Source organism: Nuphar pumila, chromosome 4 (assembly GCF_984573655.1).
Source record: "Nuphar pumila chromosome 4, dmNupPumi1.hap1.1, whole genome shotgun sequence".
Classification (NCBI taxonomy): Eukaryota; Viridiplantae; Streptophyta; class Magnoliopsida; order Nymphaeales; family Nymphaeaceae; genus Nuphar; species Nuphar pumila.
Window position 1 is genome coordinate 2,916,623 of NC_143252.1, and position 13,669 is coordinate 2,930,291.

General features: G+C 36.6%; 1 protein-coding gene across 2 annotated transcripts in view; it reads right to left on the reverse strand.

The window, feature by feature from the left end:
- The window catches only part of LOC149839060 (Zincin-like metalloproteases family protein), a 165,001-nt gene extending 158,090 nt beyond the window's left edge, over positions 1 to 6,911 (reverse strand). For both annotated transcript variants that reach the window (XM_090002247.1, XM_090002246.1), the window contains exons 1-4: positions 6,763 to 6,911; positions 6,477 to 6,601; positions 5,513 to 5,676; positions 4,149 to 4,239 (exon numbers count right to left, since the gene is read on the reverse strand). In XM_090002247.1, the coding sequence (XP_089858373.1) occupies positions 4,149 to 4,239; positions 5,513 to 5,676; positions 6,477 to 6,601; positions 6,763 to 6,895 (513 nt within the window). In that variant the 5' untranslated portion in view covers positions 6,896 to 6,911. The remainder of the gene's footprint in view (positions 1 to 4,148; positions 4,240 to 5,512; positions 5,677 to 6,476; positions 6,602 to 6,762) is intronic.
- Between the last annotated feature and the right edge of the window lie 6,758 nt (positions 6,912 to 13,669).

A 13,669-nucleotide genomic window follows, 5' to 3' on the forward strand; every position in this document is an offset into this window, starting at 1 on the left:
TTGAGGAATTGATATACCAGATAAGGTGTAGATAAAAATCACAGGAGATTCCTCCATTTCCTTGTCTGGAATTTTCTGGTTCTCCGAATCCCCCACTTCTAATTTGTCGACCAAATATATCCTTGGTTGTTTATACTTATGCATCAAATTCCATTTATCCTCGCACTGGTAACAGAGACCTTTTCGCCTCCGTTTCAACATCTGGTCTGGGGTAAGTCGTGTGACCTGAACATTGGGGAGGTTTTGCGCAGCCCCAATTTTTCCCTTTGGTTAATGAAGCCCCTGGGGGTTCCCTTGTTTTTCGACACATTGAGGAGGTGATGAGCTCGACCCCAATCCTATCCATGCCTGACTTCACTCAAGCATTTATCTTGGAAACCGATGCTTTGGGATGAGGAATAGGTGCAATGTTGATGCAAGGGAACCATCTTGTCGCTTATTTCATCAACATGATTCCAAAAACAAGGTAAGGCTTGTCTACATCAGAAAAAGAAATGATGGTGATTGTGTGAATAGTAGGTCGGTGGAGACGTTACCTACTTGGTCAGAGATTCGTTATTAAAACCGACCATCATAGTCTAAAACATATGTTGGGTCAGTGTATCACTACACCCATGCAACATAAATGGGTCACTAAACTGCTGGGGTATGAGTTTGAAATACATTACAAGAGAGGTGCTGAAAATGTTGTGGTCGATGCACTCTCAAGACAAGGCACCGCAGACTACTATGCTTTAACAGGTCCTACATTCCCTTGGGTGCAGCAAATAGTCTAAAATATGAGCAATTTCCTGAGCTGCAGAAACTGAGAAGGAAAATGGAGGAAAGTGGCTCAGCTGAAGCAGGGTATGCTCTACAAGGATCACCCATCACCTACAAGGGCAGAATCTTGGTGTCACAGCTATCAAAACTCATCCCCAAGTTGTTGCACCATTTCCATGCAACACCCACGGCAGGACATGATAGCTATTAAATGACATATCAACGGGCTAGTAAGGAGGTTTTCGCACGGGGATTAAAAAAGTTACCAAGAAGTTTGTGGCACAATAAACTATTTGTCAGTGAAGCAAGTATGAAACACTGCTGCCTACCGAGTAGTTGCAGTCGCTACCTATCCCTACTCTGGTTTGGGTATCGATGAATTTCATCGAAGCTCTTCGAATGTGAATGGGAAAAGTGTGATCTTTGTGGTGGTCAATCGCCTCACAAAGTATGCTCATTTCCTTCCCTGTCTCATCCCTACGCCACCAAGGATGTTGCTGAAATTTTCATGATGAATATCGCTAAGCTTCATGGGATGCCACATTCCATCATATGTATTGGATGATTGTGAAGGGTTTACACATCATTTGGTTCAGTTTTATTGAAAATTTATTGTGTTTCATGGGTTGTGGAGTATTTGGTTGTTCTTGTCAACTGCATACTTTGTTGGGTGAATCTTGTTGGACCCTTATTGCACTGTTAGTTTCTGCCATGTATATTATTTTTTAGTGTCTTTTTGCAACTACTTGAGATTGCAGTTTGGGGTTGAAGTAAGATTGAAGAAGGGAGATCCTATATAATTAACTCCAGTAAAACTTGATGAGACCAACTAAGCATTTTGACCCGATTTTATGGGGGCAGTGATTAAAGGAAAAGAATTGGGAGAGTATCTTGATGGGACTAACGTGAAGCTCAATGCCGGTGATCCAAATCATGGTGCTTTGATGAAAGAATGGAATATGAACGCTAAAGTGAAGTCATGGATTTCTGGTTTGGTAAAGCCAAGGATTGCGATGAATATTTCTAAGTTTCAAGAAACAAAGATGCATGGGGCTATCTAAAGTAGGTGTATATGCAGGAGAACGAGGCTCGTCAATACCAATTAATGCAAGACTTGAGGTCCTTGAGATAAGGAAGCTACTCTATCCAAGACTATCACTCTGAGATGCAGCTATTATAGGAGTTGCAGTATACTTGATAAATATGATGTCATCTAAGGTAGTTGGAAAAATTTCCCTATGTAAGAGGTTGTTTGGTAGGGAACTTGATTATGATTTGTTGAGTCTTTGGTAGTACTTGCTTTGTTCTTGTCCCTTCTCATGAAAGAGATAAGTTGTCCCCCAAGATCGTTAAATGTTGTTTCATTGGTTACCTTAAGCGGCAAAAAAGTTAAAAATGCTCTGATCATATAGGTAAGAAGGTTTGGACTTCTCAAAATGTAGAATTTTTTAAATACATGCCATATTATAATAATAATGATCAAGATAAGAGTCAGGAGTCTACCTTTTCCCTTTTAGTGCCTTTCTCAAAGGATTCAGAGAAAGATAAGGAGTGGGTTACTTATAGTAGGAAGTAGGGTTACCGAACATAGGACTTGGGGAAGCGCACTTCCCCAAAGCGCGTTTTGTAAGCACAAAAATAATTGAGAAGTGTGCTTCCCATTTAGGAGAAGCTCGCTTCCCCTTTTTTTCTTTTTGTGTTTTCATTTTTGTTTTTCTTTCTTCTTTTTATTTTTGTCTCTTTCCCCTTGCTTCCTACGTCGCTTTTGGTTCGCTTTACTTCTCACTTCCGAGACGATTCCTAGTTCGCTTATAAGTCGTCCCGCGCTTCCCGCTTTCTGAAATTTTGAAAACGTCTCACTTCCCGCTTCTGCTTCCCGCTCCCGCTTCCCCGATTGACAACTCTGGTAGGAAGCCATAAGGTGTTCGTTTTCAGACTTTCCTTAAGCAGCATGATCAGGAAGGTGAGTCTCTGCTATAGCCAAGTCATAATGTTCCTAGGATGATCCTAGTGAGCAAGCACATGTACCTCTTTCCATTTCTTAGGTGTGTAGAAGTTTTAGACCTATCGTTCCTCCTCATTTTGTTTCTTATAACTTTTTTTCTACTACCCGTCAAGCTTTCTTAGCTATGATTCACTCATGTTATGAACCAAAATTTTATATTGGAGTTGTTGGAGCCTGAGTAGCAGAAGGCCATGTCTAAAGAGTTGGAGGCATTGGAGAAAATGAAAGCTTGAGAGCTAGTCAAATTGCAAGAAGGAAAAATTGTGGTTGGATATAAATGGGTATATAAGATTAAGACTAGAGTTGATTGTTGAATAGAAAGATATAAAAGTCAATTTGTGGTGAAGGGTTATAGTCAACAATATGAAATAGATTTTGCTAAGACTTTTTCCCTTGTTGCTCATAGGACGACTATCATGACCTTGTTAGCAGAAGATGGGATTTCTGGCAGTTAGATGTTAAAAACGTCCTTTTGAATGGTAATTTGGAAGGAAAAGTGTATATGGAGTTGCCCCAATGAATGGTTGATAAAGAGGGTAGAGTGTGCAAGTTGAAAAGAGCTTTGCATGGGTTGAAGCAAGCTCCAAGAGCTTGGTTTGACAAATTCATTAGGCTTCAAGCCAAGCTTTCATGATCCAACATTATTTGTAGCATCTCTACTCAAGGACAGTGTATAGTTTCGTTATATGTTGATGATATGATGATCATAGGAGATGACAAAGCCATGAATGAGAATGTGAAATGTCGGTTGGTACAAAACTTTAAAATGAAAAACTTGGGCAAGCAAAAGTATTTCTTAAAAGTTATTTGTTAACTCAGCAGTTGATTTGATTAGCAAAGCAGTCTAGCAGAAGACAAGAAGCAAGTGGACACTCCTATCGAAGCCAATTGAAAATTAAAACATTCAGATGGTGAACTTCTTGATGATCCTACGGTATTCAAGCAGTTGGTAAGGAATTTGATTTTCTTAACCATCTTAAGGAAGTTAACGAGTTCCATTGACATCATCTCTCTCTCTCTCTCTCTCTCTCTCTCTCTCTCTCTCTCTCTCTCTCTCTCATAAATTTGAGTCCATTTAGGTGACTATTTCAGTTAACACCTAAGACCCCCACACCCAAGTTTTTCTAAATGGCTATGTTTCACCCACATCTGCACCTATGTGACATAGGAAGCCATGTATTTAGGACAAGATTTTGTAAACTTGGTAGTGTCAAAAAAGGCCATAGCATTGACAGTAATTATATCCACAATGTAAAATTACTTCCAAACACAGGGAATTGTGATGATGCCAATATTAAAGCTAAAACAGAAAAAAAAAAAAAAAAAACAGCAGCAGAATGATGAAGAGTGCAACTAAACATGACATGTTACAAATGCATACCAGGCAAAGAATATAGCGTTTTGCTTCCGAACTCATCCATTCATCTCTCGCAGCAAAAGCTTTGATAGCACGGTAAACATCATCTCTCTTGCTGATCACCTTGCACAATAATCAGGTATGTTAGTTTACGACCCAAATGATTTGTTTAATCTCTAAAAGGTAGCTCAAGTTGAAATTGAAGTGAAATATCATGACCTGCCTCACAGGGACATGCCATTTTGACCATGTGTCCTTGGTGACACGACCAAACCCATGGACATGCTGATATGGACACTGACATGTATGGCCATTTTTAATACTTTTAATACTATTTCAATAAAATACATTTTTAATATTAAAATGTCAAAAAATAGTTTTCTATTAATTGAGATATAAAAAATTGTGTCCTTGTATCCTATTTACTAAAAACATTTCCAATTTGTGAGGTGAACCCGCATCGCATGTGCTAATTTGCATGTATCTTTGTGACATAGAGCATGGCCAATATCATTTTTCTTTTTCTGTTCATCTCAGATTATTTATGCATGAAGAATTCTTGAAAATGAATACCAAAAAGCTAAAAGAGGTTCCAAAGGTTTTACTTATATTCAGCTATTTCATATAGGGAAAAAATCAATATGTCAAACATGATCTCCATTAAGATACTAGGAAGCATGATAAACATGACAATCCAATAATAGATTACTTCATTCCATCCTATGATAGCTTTTCCAATTAATCATGACTAGGACCGCCAATAGATCAAGCATAATCTGGACCAATCATTAGACCTGGTTTAGCAGCAGCTCAGGTGATGGGATTCTTCACCTACTTATATTGAAACTTGGATCCAATCATCAAATTGAACCACTCAACTGTTCACAAGTCAAAATTCTTAAGCAATATGGCTGCCAACAGATCAAGCATAAACTGGACCAGTTATCAGCCCTGGTTTAGCAGTTGGTCCAGTCATGAGATTTGTCATCTAATCATATTGAAAATTGGATCCAAAGCCTCAAAGTGAACCAACTTCCAATTGGCTTTGACAACATAGCAAACAGGAATCTAGCTAAATCACGTAAACGTAAAGTAATACAAGATCCCGTTTTCAACCTGGAAGATCTTCAAGCTTTATATAATTAGTAAGAAGCATGTCAAAAAGAGTGAATGCTCTGAATTGTGGCTACCACCACTTCCACAATGTTTTACTTTTACCATGTAAGATGTTCTTAGTCTTCAGTCTCCTGCTTTTTGAAGAAAGTGTTTATCCTAATTCAGCAAAGAAACATAACAAGACCCAACCAAAAAAAATCATGTATGAGAGGTGAAAAAAAATCCTATGTTGCTTCTATAGTTCTGATTGTTGTGTGGCAGAAAAAGTCCACCTGCACGTTGAAAGGTGAGCATCTATTCTTCTCTCAGCATTGACACTAGCTTTGCGCACATCTTCTGAGCAAGAAACCATCTTATGTAAAACACAAGTTTGAATCAGTGGAAACTGCTCTGCCTCCAACCCAGCTAACGGGGAGATGGTGTTCATATATGTAACCTGCAAAATCGTAGAGCAACAAATTGAAGAATTGACACCGTATCAGTAAGATTACAAGCCTTACTGGTGCAATAACTTTCACTTATATAGTGAGAAACAGTACATTGGTTAATAGGAATGAAACAATTTTCTAAATCCTATTTCGTAAAACAACTCCTAACTATTAAAGTACCAAATGGACGTGTGGCTGATGGATAACGTGCAATCAAGGAGCCCAAGTAAATATTGTACAATAGTCAATTCTTAGTAAAGCTTCTGTGTTTAAAATTTCAAACCAATTGCATATGGTTACTCCTTCGATCAATACGTACGAGATGGGAACAGACAAGGCAATCTATGCTTCTACCCATAATACTTTATGCAAAGAATCTTCTCATCTAATAAATCCCAATCGCTTAATTCTAGTTGCAGCAATAACCAGTTTCAGTACAACCATTTGTCCTAGAAAACGAGATAAACCACGATAATGGTTTGTGATGTTTCACACAAATCTCATCTTATCCCATCACATTTTCTGGGTAAGTGAGCATCCAAGTACGTGCAAAGATTGTTACAACCTGCTGATAAAGATCATAAAAGAAAAGAGTGATCCCCAAATGCAAGGGTCGCACCAATTTCGAACAGAAATGAAGTGAGACCGATACACTTGGTATAAGACGTGAATTGAAGAAAGAACAACGCATGACAAAGAGGGCCAAAGAAACGATTTCAAGTGCTCCATCGTTTTATCCAAATTGTTCGAGTAACGACATGCAAAGCAACGGCACTCGAAGAGATAAATGCAAAAGGGGGTGAGTGACCTTGTCAAGAGGCACAGAAGCCACTGAATCATAGACCTCCTTTGATCTCGAGACGACGCGATCGGCCAGCTTGCTGATCTCCGATGCAGAGAGGTTCACGCGAATGTGAAGCCCGGGCACGTCGCCTGCATAAGATTATAGTTTCCAAGCTTTGGATTGAACCAAGTATCACGAAATCGGTGAAATTTTCAAATAACAGACGCCGAAGCAGAAAATGGAAGAAGAGCATAAACAGTTGGCTTCTGAAAACACACACACACAGTGAGAGAGAAAGAGAGAAACGGACGCTTCTTCTTCGATAGCCTCCTCCGATGAGCGATGGCGGAGAGAGCGACGCCGACGGCGAGGGCTAAGAGTGCTGCTGCTCCGGTGATGGCGACGGCGTTCTTATTCTTTCCCTTCTCCCTGCGTTGCGCCATCTCTCTCTCTCTCTCTCTCTCTCTCTCTCTCTCTCTCTCTCTCTCTCTCTCTCTGTGTGTGTGTGTGTGTGTGTGTGTGTGTGTGTGAAGAAGAAAAAGAAGAGTTTGGTTGAGGAGGAAGAAGAGTTGAGTCTACGGAAGAATGGGGGCAAATGAGTAATAAATAAAAAACCCTAGGAGTGATTCCGGAATTTACTGTGCTTTGGCGCCTATTTTGTATCGACGTTCGGGCGAGGGAAGAGGAGCGGAGGATTTTGGGTTTTGGATTTGGCGAGGTCACCTTCCGCCTGCCATTGGACAATTTCCTGTGGGCCCCCAAGATTAAGCAGATTCTGTCCCCCCGCTTGGACAGTTTGTCACCCAGGGACAAAAACTAATTTAACGGGTATTTAACGTCGAAAAAAACGTGGTTTGAAAATGGAAACATAGCTTTCACAGGCATAGGGACAAATATCAGGGTTTTTTTTTAGAACACAAAAAAAAGTGTGAGAAGCTCACTAGCTGATATTTCTAATAAAAATGATAAAAATAAGTTTTTAAATTTTTCTTCGAAGAAGAGTTACAATTTGGTTTTTTTATTTTTTTATTTAATTTTTTGCCACAAAAATAAATTTTCAATTCATCATGAGAATTTGGTTGCCCATGTTTTTTGAGAAAAAACACTTTGTACAGGTTAATATATGAGAAGCTTGTTGTGGCTAAACCGACACTAATCTGATTAGTCAAATCAATTCTAACAACATCTAGTCAATTTAAACAATTCTTGAAAGCATTGGCATACATTTTCACACAAAAGCAATAAGAATATAAAAAACAAGAGACACAAACCACGACACCGAGATTTACATGGTTCACACACAAAAGAATACATCCACAAGCAAAGTCAGCAAACAAGATTTCACTAATTAATAAAAAGAACACAAAGGAAATACAAAATTAGGAATCAACCACCTTACATCTTTGTTGAACACCCACAACTCCACCAAAAGAAACCGCCCCAACATATTCTTACAATTGTATACACAATCCAATGAGATTTGTGATGGCAAACACTCCCAAAAAATACCTTAGTGGCATGAATGTGGAAAACTTTTAAAAGACACCCCCCCACCACCACACACACACACAACTTCTACAATGAGCAAATATTAGCCCTATGCACACATTTTTTCATATTGTCAATGTGTCAAGTAGCCAAAATACCCTTCATCAATTTGAAAAAATAAAGTATTAACCTTTATAAAGAAAGATGGGTGATTCATATCACTTAGCCCAACAATCTCCACCTTTGATTAAAAAACCACCCATTTGTCATTATCAAAACATCAAGCTCACATTGCCTGGATACTTAGATAAGCCAAGCTCCATTGTAGCTTTTTCACCTCAACCACCTTAGTATATCCTCTAAATTTTCCTTGATTCCAACCTTCAACAATTTTCTTTGTTATCCTCCACCACCACTTCACAAATATATTGGCATTGAACCGCAATATGATTTGTCCCCTTATGATAAATTGGGTTTTTAGCCAAACATATTATACTCATATTGTCACGAAATAAAATCTTGGGTTTAAAGTGCACACCGACCTCACTCATCAAACCCTGAAGTCAAAGTACTTCCTTACTAACTTCTATCAATGTCATGTACTCTGTCTTGATAGTAGATAATGCTACGTTTGATTGAAACTTCAATATCCAATTTATTGGACCATTTTGACATTAGAATAGTAGACCTCATCTTATCAAGATCACCAACATAAGTTTGCATCTACGTAACCATGCAATGTACTAGAACATTTGTTATATGTGATAACATAATCACTTCTACCTCCCAAATACCAATATAGCCATTTAGCCGCTTATCAATGATTCTTCTCAGAATTTGTCATATATGGACTTAAAACACCAACCACATAGGCTATTGGATACCATAACAAACATCAAACTATTAATCAAAATAACATACAGAACATCATCCATCTTCTTTATTTATTCTTCATTATAAGGCAATCTTTGAAAGATTACTTGAAGTGAACCGCTAGTGCTATTTTAAGTGGCTTTGTTTTGCTCTTAATAATCTTGTCAAGCACATGTTTCACAAAACCCTTGTGTGATAGTGATGATATTATCTTTTGTTTATCCCTTGTTACTTCATGTCAAGTATCCACTTTGTTGAGCCAAGATCTTTTATCTTAAATGATGTGCTCAATTGTCCCTTAACTTTATTAATGTTACTTTTATTTTTGTTGATCAAAGACATGTCATCAACATATAAAACCAATAGCAAGAATATAACACATTTACAAATTTTCAAATGAACACAATGGTCATACTTACTTCTATGAAAACCAAGTTTTTTCATAAAGAAAACAAATTTCTTATATGATTGTCTTGAAGCTTGCTTAAGGCCACATAAACAAATTTCTTATACGATTGTCTTGAAGCTTGCTTAAGGCCATATAGTGATTTTTTTAGCCTAAATGCAAGACTCTCCTTGCCTTTTTAAACAAAGTTTTGAGGTTGTTGCATGTATATTTATTATTCAAAGTTCTAGTATAAAAATGTTATATTCACATCCATTTACTTAAGCTCTAAAACATATTTAGCTATAAGTGCTAATACAGTCGAAATAAAATCCAATTTAGCAATCAGTCAGAAAATCTCTGGTGTGAGTTTTATAAAAATGATTTTTAAAACAATATTTTAATGAAAACTAAGTGAAAGCTAGACACCAAATAATAAAAACTGACTCGCACGAGTGGTGGAGTCTTGGTTAATCTCAGAGAATGGGAAATACTTTGTATTCAAGCACACAATTAAACTATGCTTTATTGCCAAAAAGAAAAATCAATTAATTGATTAAATAAGGAAGAGAGTGCAGCCCTCTATGAAGGACTTTAAATAAATGAATAACGGCCTTATTACAAACCCAATTAATAAATAAAATTCTAATCTAAAAATAAAATAAAAGGTCTTCATTGCTTCGAGTCCTTTGTCCTTTGTGTCCCTTATTTGCTTCTTTATTCACTTTTGTATGGTTTGATAAATGGCTTTCTAAGGGCTCCCTGAGGGCTCTTTTGGGGGCTTGAAGGGACCTCAGAGGGCACTTCGAGATCTCAAAATGGGGCTCACCACACGTTTGATCGCTTCTCTGCAAGAACACACAAAAAAACTGCAGCAGAACAAAAAAGAAAAAAATTAAACAAAAGGTAAGAATTACTTGACTAAAATTTAGCAAAATAAGATCTAATTAACTAATAATAGGCTAACTACAAGAAAAAATAGCACAGCAAACTAACTACACTAGAAGATGAATTAGCAGAACTAACTACAATAAACCTATAACAAATTATGTAATCTAATGTGATAAATCTAAACTAAGCTAAAGCTACTATGAATTAATGAATTTAAAACAAACGACAAGCACATAGAATAACTTAATAGCTTGAAAACAACCTAAAGCACGCTAAGTAAAGTAGATTAATAAGAAAACTTAAAGCACGTAAACTAGCTGAATTAAAACAAGAAAGCATGTGATAAATCTAAAACTAATTAATCACAATCTAACTATACATAAAGTAGACTAAAACAGATTAATTGCAGCTAATTCAAGAGAGAAGACATGAACTAAAATCAATTATTTAACACTCTAATTGGATTCCAATGTCAAAGTAAATTCTAGATATTCAATGTTAAAAACACGTGAATACAAAATACTTAAGAGGGACTATAAGTTTATCAATTTCCACTTGATATGAATCACTAAGTAAATCTAAATACACTAATCAATAAGTAGTTGCACCTATATGTAAAATTTGGATTAATAACTTTTCAACTAAACCATTAAATAAATTAATATGTGGTATTAGATAAAGTAACTACTTAATACTAAACAATGGGAATCTATTTAAAACAACCTAAGAAAGAAAAAACACACACGCTGAATCACATTAACACATAATACCTAATGCGTATGAATGCAATTTCAGCCCACACGTAATATCTCCACTATAAACCTTGTTCTGATCTACATGTCCAATGTGTGAACTACACTATTGCTTACGTAACACTACAGCAACCCTGCTCCCAAGAGACATGGTGTGTCATTGACATTTAGAAGAAAACACAATGCTCACACCCGATTGTGCATATGTGACCTGATACGGTAATGCTGCTAAAAACATAGTGTGCCCAACAAAGAAAGGGATAAAAAAACAATGAAACTACTGTTGAATCTTGCAAACTACAGAAGAAAAATTATGCAACGAAGATCAATGTTTCTGTTTATGCAAATCTATAAGACAAATTTCTAACTATATTATGAACAAGAACTGCAAACATTTAACAACTAACTATAATACGAAAAGAAATAAATCATATGTTGCCCTATATGTGAGGAAGGAACATGCGATCGAATATACTGTAGACAATAAAAAACACACACAATGCTGTACTAATGCAACTAAAAAAAAACTAAACTAAATACCTTAATATAAAAAGATGAGGAAGAAGAAACGAACCTCACGGTCCATTTCCGATGGAGGGGTTGAGAAAAAGAGTGGGTTTTACCTTCGATCGGTGCATGCCTCCATCGAGTAAGGCAAGAAGAACCAACGACTGAGATACGTTAGAAGCAAGACAAATCCAAGGGGAGAAAGAAGAGAACGGGGGAGAACCGGTTGGGATTGAGAAGGAGGAGGAAGAGAAGAGACAGAGGAGAAGAGGCTGCATTTTTCTCAAGAGGCAAAAACATGGAGGTATGCTGGAAAAGTCCTATTTATAATAAAAATTAGGTCAAAACACGATTTCTATGGAAGTCTGTTTTTTTTTTTAGAAATTTCAAAACAAGTCTTCTTCAAAAATGTGTTTTTCAAAAGTGTTTTTTCATAAACTAATTAAAAATTAGTAAAATACTCCTAATCTAATTAAACTACGAATTAGAAAAATTTTAAACTAATAAAAACACTAAAAAATGCAGGGTCGGACTAGAAAATATGATTTTTCTCAAAAAATTAATTTAAAATAAATTCTCAAAAGCAATGATAAAAAATGAGATTTTATCATGGATCATGCATAAATAGAGATGAATAAAATATGAATCTTATGCATGATCAATCTCAAAAAAATCAATACCTTCTTTTTATGAAAAGTCTTTAGTAACCAATCATGCAAAGTACTTTTCAATCTTCTCATCAACATAATTCTTAGGTTTATAAACTCATTTGCACCTAAATACCTTTCGACTATTTGGTAGCTCCATCAAATCCCATGTTTCATTCTTGTAAAAAGCATGCACCTCCTCATTCATAGCTTGCTTTCAACTCATCGAATCATTATATTTTATTGCTTCTTGATAAGAACATAGTTCTTCATTTTTTATTAGCAAAGCCCTTATGGTGATAGGATCCACACAATCCTTTAATCTTTCTAGCAACCGCCTCTCATGTCTTGGTTTATCCAAAGATGGTGGTGGTTCTTAAACATTATTATCTTTATGTTTTTTGGTCTTATGATCTTTCTTATTTGCTACATCTTCAATGGGATAAAAAACTTTTAAACTTGAAAATTTTGGAGTAAACTTACAGTGCTCTACCTCATGTTGATTTGCATCACAACTACACCATGAGCAAAAAAAATTAGCCATGTTGCCTTGGTACATGCACTAACTGGCCTTGTCAGGCTGATGATCTTGAAGTTGGCTATTCAGGTAAGCTGAAGTCTTGACCAATTTTTGTTGTTTCGGATATACTTGTGTACCCCCAAGTATAGGCCATAATTCATCGAGAAATACAAATCTTACCTGGAAAATTTTGGATAGGATTCCACCAAGATTAGAGATACTCCACAGGACTATGAGGGTTGAACCCAACCCAATAGGGTTGGGTTCCACACCTACGACAACGAGGGGAGGAGGAAGGAGGAGAAGAAAGAAGAAGAAGAAGAAGAAAGAGAAGAGGAGGAAGAAGAAAGAGAGAGAGAGAGAGAGAGTGTAGTCAGAGGAGGAGAGGAGGGTTGCTCGATGGCGGGAGATCGTAGAGAGAGAAGAGGGTCGGTGACAGTGATATCACCTGAGCAGAGAGGAAGGAGCAGGCACTCTGGCAATGGCCGACGGAGGTCCAACAAAAGTGCAAAGAAATTGCAGAGAGAGAAAGGGAGGCAAAAAGAAAAAGGGTCCGTCAGGCTCTTTTAAAATACTAGGCTATAACAGAGACATAAATTTCATCGTTGTAGAGAAAAAGAAAGGCTATAAAAGCGACCGACATATCAATGTTATATAGAGCTTTTTTATCTTGTCGTTATATGTCAATAGCGGTGATATTATATGCCTATTAAATATTGCCATAAAAGTTTTTTAACAGCAATAATTAATGGCCGTACAATGTCACCGTTATAAACACACCTATAACGAAGATATCTAAAGTTGTTGTTATAGGTGTGTTTATAATGGCAACATATTTAAAGGTCATATAATGTCACTGTTATAAACATACCTATAACAACGATATATAAATGTGTTGTTTCCCACCTCTTCTTTAACATCGTCATTTGTGCTTGGCCAAGGCATTCACAGAGATACCTAAAGTCTCCATTATTGCTAAGTCAATAGTGTCAACTTTTTGTGTCACCATTAAAGAGTCGTCGCTATTGACTTTGTTCCTTGTAGTTATTCTTGCATGGCAAATTTGTAGCCTTTGGTTTCCAATTCGGTAAGGGATATTAAACTTTTTTTTAATTCAATACATGCTTCACATTTTCAATAGTTCTAATCATTCT